Source organism: Tenebrio molitor, chromosome 9, assembly GCF_963966145.1.
Source record: "Tenebrio molitor chromosome 9, icTenMoli1.1, whole genome shotgun sequence".
NCBI classification, from domain to species: domain Eukaryota; kingdom Metazoa; phylum Arthropoda; class Insecta; order Coleoptera; family Tenebrionidae; genus Tenebrio; species Tenebrio molitor.
The window spans coordinates 12,204,286-12,215,867 of record NC_091054.1 but is presented as its reverse complement, the minus strand read 5'-3'; the positions used below and the strand labels follow the sequence as shown (position 1 = coordinate 12,215,867).

The window sequence follows — 11,582 nt, the reverse complement described above, 5'->3', positions numbered from 1 at the left end:
TTCGCTCCGACCGTATTAGTAAAGTATCCGTGGTTTGAACCCACCTTTACACAAACAGCTGTTCTGATTTCGCTCGATAAAATAGGTTGCTGCATTACGTTCACATTTATTGATCGTTCGAGCTCCCACTTTCTATTCACAGATGGCTTTCTATTCACAATATCTTTCTGGTTCATTGGAGAGTAGAATTTACATCTCTTTTTGACGAGACTCGGGAAATCCCGAGTCGTATCGCCGGCCGGCAGGATTGTGGTGAAACTTTTATATCCATTCCGGGACAGGAGTAGCTCACCGCTTTGTAAAATTTTACAATGTGTCCTTTTCGATTTTTGCAACTTTTTTTTTTGAGAAATTCTCACAGCACTGCCATAATGCCTTTTCAGATCATTACATCTTGTGCAAATGGATTATACCGGGTGAGCAACAATAACTGTTTCAGTTGGCAATAAAAAATTTTACATGAAATTTTCAAGACTGTGAATTGTACCTATTTCGTTTTGTTTTATTGACCTTATTGATAGCTGGCATACATTTCAAATTTAAACGTCTTGGTTTTTGTAATCGTTTATTAATAAAATGGTTTTCTCTTTGGAATATGACATAAAAGTCACCAAAAGTTACCAGAATTTATTGCCAACTCAAACAGTAATTGTTGCTCACACGGTAATAGTAGATAGATATAATAGCAATTAAACGGGACAGCGCTGGGTGAGGAACAAATTTAAAAAAAATGCAACGACAAGGTTCAGAAAAATAGTAGCAGGTCAGGTCAGGTCAGGTGAGGTTTGTTTGTGCAAGCTGTACATGTTCTTCGAGGTAAAGAAGGTGAATTTTTTTTGCAGAGTACGAGTAGACTTGTTCTAAGATTGGTGGAGTTAGAAAGCGTAGCCCCTTGACAATCCTTAAAGAAAGAATAATTTGTCCGTTGCAAAATGAATTAAGACATAAAACCAAATTATTTTACGTTAGAGAAAACTTAATGGAGAGGTAATTTTTTTTAAATTGATTGTGATTTATTGATGATGTGACGTCTTGTGATTTCTTTTTCTTTCCCAGATTGCAACACAAAATGCGTGGTTTGATGTTCAAGTTCGGAAAGGACTCGGGAAGATGGAATTTTTGTTATCAGGCCCAAAATTAATAGCTATTTTCAATACGAGTACAGGAGTTGGGCGTCTGAGCCTAAGGCGAGGACCCCAACCGTACGACTGATTAAATGCACGTTTGCTCATGCGTGTTGAATCTGATTTTTTCCATGATCATGTTACTTTTTAAATTTTGAGTTAATTGCTGCCTACTCCTTATTATGTCGCAAATCACTAAAAAATGAGGTTATATTATCTATCTGCATTACATTTTTCATCACTGTTAAAATCACTGAAACAATAACTTCTACAAAATTAGCCCATTAGGGAACTCACGAAAACAGGTTAAACATTTAAATAAGTCAAAAATAAGACAAGCTTTAGTTATTAATATTCAGAAAGTATTAAAACAGATTAAAAAAACTTTCAGTACAACATATTTGGCGCTCTCTATCGACAAACTCGCACAACATTCACTTTGCTCACTAGTGAGAAAATGTTTTTTCCTCACTAGTGATTCAATTGCCATCTTTGCTCACTATTTTCAGTAAGCAAAGACCACTGAAACTCAATGAATATGGAAAAAATATTTTTTGCAATATCCGACTTGACACAATTAATAAGTAGTGTTATACGATGTTTACTTTGTAATAATGGAACGATTTTTTATTCTTATTTTTGAACAATTATCAATTAATATTATAAAACTTGTGATCGTACATAAGACATTTTGTTCTACAAAGTTTGGAAAAGCTGACATTAAAATTGATAGGGTGTAGATAACGAATTCTGCAGTAGGTATAAATTGAAGGAAGGTGCTTAAAAAATTCAATTAGGGAGTAATCTGATGTTTTTAACTGTTTCATTTTCCCCGACTGGTTTCGGTTTCGTAACTCCTCTGGGCGAGGAATCCATCAATTTATTACACAATCAACATGTTTTTAATTAGGATCTTCGTAAAAAATGTAGGAAAGCGCCGCTATCTTTCAGACAACCTGTTCCAAATATGTTGGTAAAACTTAATTTGCCAAGTATTGAACGAAGTTAAGAGTAATAAAAGTTTGGCTGGAATAAATTCTACTCTAAAGGGTTCAACAGGAAGATGGTCTCATTATTTTTTTGACAATATCTTTACTTTGTCATCTTGCAAGTTCCACTTGACATATTTCCTCAATTCGTACTCTGAGATCTCACTCGGAGTTACTTAACTTTATGCAAATTTATTACTTATACTTTTGTTGTTTTTTTTTTTTGAAACAATAACAATCTGATTTGTAGCTGGATCTTTTGTTTTCGTACAACAGAAATAAAATCAGTTTTTAGAATAATTTGTTTAAACTGACGTCAGGTTAGACCAACGATAAAATAAGATAAAAATGAGTTTTGCTGGTGCAATATTATGTAAATTAGCTGTATGAATGGTTGCGTTTGCTATATCTACATTCATGCAACATGAAAAACGCATAAAAGTACTTGTTTGGTTTAACAAGCGTAAACATGGCAATATGGTAATTTTCTAATCAATTATTAAACATTCAATCAATAGGTTTAAATATTTAACGACTGGGTTAGAATGATGTACTACAAATAATTTAGTAGTGGTTAATAACATTTTACTTTTGAATACAAATACAATAGGAAAGAGGTGAGAAAAAAACATTCAGCATAAATAAGTTAAAAAAAATAGGAAATGACCCAATGTATTATTATCCAAATAACTTATTATGACTCCACTAAAAAGACAATGCAGGTTGCAGCTTTTGGCAGTCACTACTGTTATAATAGTAGATTATATCATTAAGAGTAGAAATGAGTCTTTTTGTACTAAGCACAAAAAGACCTTCTACTACTATCGGGCCTTCAAATAAATATATATTTAGAGTAAGCGTAGGCGACATTCTAATTCTGTTAACAGTGTAAAGTAATTTTTGAAAGTAACCAATTATTATCCGGTGTTACACAGCTTACATAGTAAGCTTTTTCCCAATTTCATATTGTCATATTCCGTGGAGGGGGAATAGGGAGAATGCACTACAAAAATTAAAAATATTTTCTAACCTAATTTTATTTCGTTAAAATGTCAGACGTTTCATGTGTCATTTTCTACGCTGGAAAAATGTTGCAAACAATTGAATTTCCATAAGTTGCTCTAAATATAAATTTATTTGAAGGCCCGTTACTATTTACTAGAATTTTATAGACAAAATATACTGGAAATATGCCAAACTCATCTAATATAATCCCTTCTTGGAACATACGTTGTTTTTAATTTCTGAATATTAGTGATTACTTGACTTAGTTACGTATTTTTTGCATACTGAAATCCTATCCAGTTCAGGCTAATTTCTCACATCTTACCTTCTCACTTTGATTGGAGTAGTCTCGAGGGCTCCAAATTACCACACCAAATTGATTTGAGATTAAAATTTTTCAGGACGCTGCTGTTTCGTGAGATTGATCCGCTTTGGCCGTAATGAATCGTCTTGAAGGGAGCAATTTGCCTCCAGACATAGCCACGAAAAAAAAAACATTCAGGCTTTTCTCGTGAAATATGTGCTATTTAACTTTAATCCGAATTAATGGTTTTCTTGTTTTAAATTTAATACAATCTGCGAAATTGTAAATTCAATGTATTTTTTAGTTATAACTTATTTATTATATGCGAAGAACTCTCTTGAGCATTATCACTGAAAATTTGTTATTAATGGATGACATAAAACGGTGATTTCCCTCAAATTAATCATAATTGTTCAAGGTTTATCAGGTATCAGGGCCTACGCTTGTAATCTGATAGGATTCGAGCGGGAATAATTATTTCGTCGCCTCATGACCCTGTGGTGAATCTCCTCCAGTGCATTTTGCTCTTGCACTGATTCTGTTGTGCAAGTTGCAGGTTGTAAAATAAATAGATGCATCTTCCATTATTTATTAATTTTAAAATCCAGGAACTACTTCTTCGACAAAGTCTAATAAATTTTTAACTCGCGTGAACACTGTTGTTTTCTTCTTGTCACTTACCCTCCTGCCGAAGGACACTAGACCTATGAGTTCTCCATTGACAACTAAGGGACCGCCAGAATCACCCTAAAAAAGTTTCATCAGGTTTATAATGTGAACAAGAACATAAAATTCCTCTAAATATAAACAACGTATTGACCTATATTCTAAGCCATGAAACAGGTTATTGCTATTTGTTTATGGAAAAATAAAATATGTTTTCACTGTTTTCATTCATTGGTTTGTAAATATTTATATTTTAGATGTAATAAAGAAAACGTTTTGATACATTTTTCAGGTAGCTGAAGATTTAAATAAAAGTGAATACGTCGACAGCTTTCTTACTGTCGAAATATTTGATTTTACATCAATATTTTAATAGAAAAAGTCTTTGTAAATTGTAGTTTTAAAAATGTTCTATATTTACAGAGAATATTTTCTATTCATTAAATATTGTATTTTCGGATAAATAAGAAAAGATTTCCACCTTTCCTTGGTTCTGGGGTTTTAACATGGAACAAAACATTTTCGTGAAAAAAATCAATTTCCCGAAGACTTTAAGTCTTTCCCTGTTATCGTTTGAGAAACAGGTTTCCGGTTTCTCGGTGATTTTAATATAACACCTCGAAAATTATACGTATGTTTTTCCTAAAGCACAAAGAATGAAATATATGGAACGTTCGATTTGAAAGCTGCAAGAAGAGTAATTGTCGTTTCAATAATTTTCTAGATATGATATTTCAAAGCAAAACATTTTCTTCTGAATATTTTCTATAAAATGAATTGTTTCTGAATAAACACTATTGCTGTCAAGATGTCGTCTTGGACGTAAAATACAGATTTAATGAAGAAAAAATCCAGGCCAGACATTTTTTGTTTATAAAATAAAGGTGAAGTGATGTAAATTTTTAAAATAATAAACATTAATTTATTAAATAAACATCAAAAAATCCGAACGTTCAAAATTTTCAAAACATAACCTAAATTTATTTTGTATTGTAGGCGCGGCGCGGCGGTTCAATGGAGTAATAAACTAGCGTGATCTTCAGGTGATTTTCGGGGATAAAGGGCGCGCGTTAAGAAATATGGTGCAGCACAATGCACGCAGCCAAAATTTCCATCCATTCTTAAATTAGTCAAATTTAACTTTGCCAAAGTAGTATAAATCGGCCTTTGCATGACGTCGCCGGCACTACGAACTATCACGTGACCACCTCGTGACTACTCCACTGTTCCGCCGGGCCAACTATATATTTGACGGAACTATAGCCTAGAGAGGACATTTTATAACCAATTGCAGTCAAAATATGTAAATATTTTAGAAGTTTTTTAATTTTACTATAAGTACATTTGGTTCTACATATTATAGAAATGTGAGTAACCAAGCGTCATTACAAAAAAATATTTGTAAGTGTAGCAATTTGAATGTAACAAAACAAAGTAAAGAGTTGACAAAACCGCGGACAATTATTGTAATATACCGCAAACCAAATGTTTACTGTTCCAGATGAATAATTTTCCCTTAATGTGTTTGTTACTGAACCAAAATTCGTGATTTTATGTTTTGGGAATACGTTAGAAGAAATTGTACACAAAAAATGCAACTGATAAAGTACGTTGCCAATTACGTCAGATACATTTTTTATGAAATCATAATTTAGACGATTACGTATGTTTATTTATCGTTATTTTATGTGATGGGGTGACAATAATAATACACGAACCGATAATAATAAAAACTCCCACGAACTTGGTTAAACATATTTTAACACGCTTTATTTGACCTTTAAATCAGAACCTTTTAATTAAGTAAATATTTAATAGATTTGACGTAATCAAATACAAGACCAATCTGTTGTTCCCATATATTTTGTAATTATCAATTTATTTTGAAAGCTTTTTCTGGATTATTTAACACAAGAGTGAACGTGGGTCAAATAACTAGGGACACTTATTATTTACAGAAGAGGACAGATTTTATCTTCACAGCTTTAATCAACATTTCAGAGAAAATCTTTTAAGCAAAAATAGACGTTATGTTTTACCAAGTAATTAATGGCTCTTACAATTACAAATACCAAAGGAATATGTAATATGGAATTTCTAATTAGAAGTTTTAGAATTTATGGTAATACATAGTAAACAAGCAAAAGCGTTAAAAAAGTGACAGTACGTGACATTATTTCGCTCTAGCTGAATCGCAGACAGTTGTAGAAAAAATATTGCATGCATACAGTATCCTTTTTCATTCATGAGATTGCCAAACTTCTCATTAGTGAAAAAAGTACTACTTTATGCACTTGTTTTATAAATTATTATTACGCACCATTCTCAAATACAAGATACAAGTTTCAATTAAAAAAAACCATTACAACTTATAATCATATTATTGTCAATACATTATTTAATTTTAGAACCTTTATCTATAAAAAATACAGACACCAGTTTCATGATTTTCTTTAAAACAGTTTTATATTTATAAACTTTCCGCATTCACTAGCTGCCAGTTTTGTTCTCCGATGTCCCGGTCAAGTTTTTCTTCAGAGGTAATTTTAAAAAATTGGAAGATAACACCGAAACGCTGCCCAGTAATTTCAGGACCTACCTTCAAATTTTTTCTGCAATTCGAGCTAATAGGTATAATTTAAGACACACAGGCTCGAACATGATGTTTGCATTCACTATTACAACAGTTCAAAAATGGTCTTTGAGAACGGTTCCTATAGGAATGAGTCACAGTTTCCAATACTTGATCAAGAATACAGCACTGTAATTCGCAAATTCAAAGTTAGGTTATGTAAATCTTACTCTGTAATGTAATAATGTAAAACTGCGCGTTTTCAACGCTTTGTTTTTCGCCCATTTTGATCATACATTTTTTGAAACATATGGTATTACGACAGTGATTCACCTCGTCCGATTTTATGACTAAATTTATTATTCATCTTGAATTCTCACTGCCGGAATAATGGCAGAGAGTTACCTGAGTCGAATCGATCGCAATAATTATTAAGTTTCCAATTTAGGTCATGATCAATTATTTAAAAAACTAACTTCTTAAGCAATCTGCAGGTACAAATGAAAAATTTAACTAGAAGTGCTTAACTAGATTTTCAATAACGTTGTATAGGAAAATCATTGAGTTTAATTGTTTTATCCAGTTCAGAGAAATCGATTTCAGAGTATTTTGATAATTAAGGAGGGGTTCGTTTTCTTTCGATAATAAAAAATAATAAACATTGAAATTGCAATTATTAGTTGATGATTATGATGTAGTTTTAAATTGTTATTTTGGAGTTTCAGGTACAGTTAAGAATACAGGACTTATAGTACCGTGCGCTCGAAAATAAAAAAAAATCGAGATGGCCATGATTAATACACTTCAGTTGGCAGCACGTAAAAATTTAATTTAAATGTCATTACAATGGCAATTGTCATTATTAATTATTGACTATTAAAATTTGCTATTACAATATGTTCACTTCAGAGCAACACAATTTTATTGCCCAGTGTTTCTTCAGCAATGGAGAAAGGCTTGGTCCTACTGGACACCTCGAGTTTTTGAGGAATTTCAACAAAAGTTTCGGGACTTTCAAGGCACTTAACCAACAACTTGCCCAGAAAGTCTACAAATGCGTAAACATGTTTTTGGAAACAGGTAGTGTTCTGCGCAAAAAAGGCAGTAGACGACCGACAAAAAGATCAGCTGAAAATATTGAAGAGAGTGAACAAAGAATTATTGCAGAGATTAACCCTTAAAAAAGATGTGCACTTTTTTCTTTATCGTGTGTCTCTTGTGCATGAAATTACCCCTTGACAACAAGAGCCCCACAACCGACAACAACCTCTCTGGATAATATTGATTGATCGTTGGATCTTGGATCGATTTATAAACAAGCGGCGTGCGCGTGCTCCGTGGTCACCGTTGACGTTAAATAAAGGTGCGGGAGTTTTAAATCTCATTGTTTCATTGCACTAGCTGAGGAAATTCTTTTACAACCGACAGGTCACACAAAATTCTTTATGAAAATCAAGATTTCAACATTCTCAAAATTACTAACCTAACTTTTAAGACTGACATCAGATAATTGAAATCTTAACGAATTGCCAACTGAAATGTTTAGTCAGCGCCTACTTTAATTTTTTTTTTCGATCTCACGGAACGACTTATAATGTACTAATATTTTTATGTGGGTTGGAACGGTTGGGACAGTCCATTGCTGTCGGTCGTCACAAATTACTCAAATTGCTGTCCAGATTTGATAACGCTCCACACAGTTGACTTTCTTTGGAGTTTCAGCCACTTCTGCAGTTTAAGAATAAGAAGATTCTTTTGTAATCATAAAGTCAATCTTGCTTTTTTTCACTTACATTTGGTCGTTAAAAAATAATTCAAGATTATAAATCAGTTTAAATAGTGTTGAGTTTGAAACAAAATTTGTGCTTTTAAGTGTAGGCGTCATTTACATCTATTCCTAATGGTCTGCGCAACTTTTGGACTAATATTATTTTATTAATAGTTCAAAATCTAAACCATTTCCCCTGTCATTAAGCAGAATTAGTTAAAAGCATAGAGCCCGATTAAGAGGAACTCCATGAAACGCTCATAAAAAATAAGGAAAATTTGTCCGAGTACAAAATCTAATTGTCAGATGACCGTTATTTTCGCAGTAACAAAGTAAAAATTACAACTTACAAAGTAGGTTGAAGTTCTGCTGGGCCTGACACAGATCATATTCCTCGTTATCTTCGGATGAAAAATACCCGGGAAGTAATCCTGACACTTGTGCCAATTTTCGACGGTGAGCTTCGTGGCCCTTAAGTATTTGGAGGGAATCCCGAACTCCGTCCGCCCCCAACCGGAAATAGTGGCAACAGTGCCGCCCTCGTGATCCGTCTGCGAGATGTCGATGTTTCGCGCCTTGTGGTCAAATTCGACCGGCTCCTTCAGGATAATCACTGAAAAGTCCTTATCGAGATCGTGGTAACTGAAATCCGGATGTTTCGTAACGCTGTCGATTTCATGAAAGCGCCCGTTGGGGTCGTTCAGATAATTGGCGCCGACCAGAACTGAAAGATTCTCTCTTTCTTCGTCGTTTCCGGTGTGAGTACAATGAGCCGCTGTAAAAATGATTGTGGCTCTCACCAGGGCACCCCCGCATATTATGTGCTTCCGGTGGTTCTTGTGCGAGACCAAAGCCACCTGGTAAGGAAAATCTGAAATGTCGACCACTGTGCCGTGGATTATTCGCTCCATGGCTTCATTAAACGACAGAAATTGGGCTTTGAAAATGAAGAAGCGTGGATTAAGAGGCGGCGGTGGACACTTGGTGGGGTGTTACTTACGGTTTGCCGATAAAATTACTGCACCGAAACACAACAATTGGAACATTGTGAACATTTGAAGAGAACAGACTCGAGGAATTTCTTTTATACTTGTTGCGGATGATAAGGTTTTCATTCTTCCTGCATGGTTGTTGACTGCTGTTCGCACTAGGTTTGTAGACTGGCTGAGAGAAAGTATTAAGTAATCGAATCGCTTATTTAATCCAGACGTACTGCTCAGCATTCGACTTAAGTTAACAAATCCAACAAAGAAAAAAAAACCATTTGAATGTCATAAAAGTTTAATAATTATTTTTTGAAATAGTGCGGAATGTCGACACGTTGCGGTGTGCAAAAAGTAATAGACAAAAGTATCAAAGCAATCATCCGTTCAAAGAATAATACGCCAAAAAGTAGTGAAGAAATTGTAAAGACCAAAAAAACGTATTTTGGAGAAATTTATTATTTTTTTAAAATATATCTGTAAGTAGATGTAATTTTTGCTTGTTCCGCTGTAAGAACGACTATTAATAAGTGTTTTGAGTGAGTTGCAGTTCTGTTTGTATTCATGCGTAACATGTATTCAGTTTCCTGAATGTTAATAATTGTTAATGTATCGAGCGATCAGAAAGAAAACAAATCAAGAGTGCTACTTCATCTTTGTTTTATGGAAACGTTAGTCTTTGTTTGAGTCATACCCATAATTATACTTGCCACGCACAGTCGTTTTATTGGTTACTTGCCACTGGAAAAATCTGTTATTAATTAATCATTAAGAATTATTAATGTTTTATCTTCAATTACTACTTCTTCTAGGATAATTGTTGCTTACAATTACACTAAACGTCTGTGAACTTTGCCGAAATCGAAAAGTTGTTTTCTAGGTTAACAACAGCACATCGTTAACGTTTCTTTGACATTTCTGTGAAAAATCCGCTTACGAGTGGCGTCACGTTCGGCAATAAAGGTGGTAAATGACCTATTCTTACTATCTGATAATAATAATAAAATGCACAATTATAATTCCAACGTCTAAAATTCATGAGGCCTGATTTATTATTTATAAAGTATCGTTTGAGAGCACAAATTGTCTACGCCCATGCATTGCACGTTTATTTGCATAGAATTCCGCTTTTTGATTACATTGTATACTTAGTTAAAATTTAGAACTATGCAGTTTTACAAGAATCTTTTTCAACTTTAAAATCTTAGCATCAACTAAATTTCACAAGTTATTCTGCTCTAATGTCCGTAAACGGTCACTCCTTGGTAAATGGTTTTTCAATTGTTAGTCAACGTCTTCTACGCCACGAACAATAAAATGGTGACACACTGTCGTATTTGTAAAAATATTGTCTTTAAGAAATCAATATCAACGAACGGATAAGTACTATATTTTTAGAATGAAATAAAAGTGGCTTTCAGAGGAGCAAATAATATCACATTCTACTGTGGGTATAAGTCATCTGTATTAATATTTTTATCAAATATATCATGCGAGGAATATAAAGAAAGTACGTTGATTTTTCTCCGACTATGAAAGGAGGAGAGGTAATGTGTTTGGGTGTGAAGTATTTTTTTGTTCGTTAGTGCCTCTCTGACGGTGCTCTGGTCTCTGAACAGCTCATTTATCTAGGAGTGGCATAGGGTATACAACATATATAAAAACTAAGAATAATGGAAGTTGTCAGTACAGTTAATCTCATCAAGGCTTCAATATATCCGGAGTTATTTAAAGAAAAATCTTCTATGAAACACCTTAGCTATTTTGTGTACCTTGTCTGATTTTGTGGAGGCTCGTTTCGCTCATTCTGCATATATCCTATACGTTATCCAAAACGAGACATTTCCTAACTAGTTACATAAATAAGTATTGCTTGACACTTTGAATTTTTACTAACAGAAATATTGTCATTAAAGTTGCCGAATGAATCGTGCTTCGTGTTTTTTAGCGCACACATTTGAAACAGCGTAAAGTTTGAATGTTTGTTTCCAGCAAAGGGTGTCCTTACATATTTGCTTCGAGAATACGAATAGTTATAATCTATTCATTTTGATTGTGACCACTCCGTAGTAACTTTTCAGTTGCTAGGTTATTGATAGGGAATTTTAGATAACACTAAATCCAGTCGCAGTTGGCAACTCTCGGAGGCGCCATTTTGACAGAAACGTCAC

At 33.6% G+C, this 11,582-nt stretch overlaps 1 protein-coding gene across 1 annotated transcript; it reads right to left on the bottom strand.

Moving 5' to 3' along the window:
* Positions 1–3,997: 3,997 nt before the first annotated feature.
* LOC138139063 (trypsin-like) lies at positions 3,998–9,682 on the bottom strand. The gene is made up of 3 exons (XM_069059227.1): positions 9,429–9,682; positions 8,779–9,365; positions 3,998–4,169 (listed from the first exon to the last, which is right to left on the bottom strand). Exons 1-3 carry the CDS (start codon positions 9,649–9,651, stop codon positions 4,020–4,022), a joined length of 960 nt encoding a protein of 319 aa, XP_068915328.1. The 5' UTR covers positions 9,652–9,682; the 3' UTR covers positions 3,998–4,019.
* Positions 9,683–11,582: the final 1,900 nt, after the last annotated feature.

Coding starts and splice junctions, on each gene's coding strand:
- LOC138139063 (XM_069059227.1), bottom strand. CDS start 9,651: ATGCTGAGCAGTACGTCTGGATTAAATAAGCGATTCGATTACTTAATA. Junction 9,366..9,428: donor AGTAATTTTATCGGCAAACC/GTAAGTAACACC, acceptor TCATTTTCAAAG/CCCAATTTCTGTCGTTTAAT. Junction 4,170..8,778: donor GCAGAACTTCAACCTACTTT/GTAAGTTGTAAT, acceptor AAACTTTTTTAG/GGTGATTCTGGCGGTCCCTT.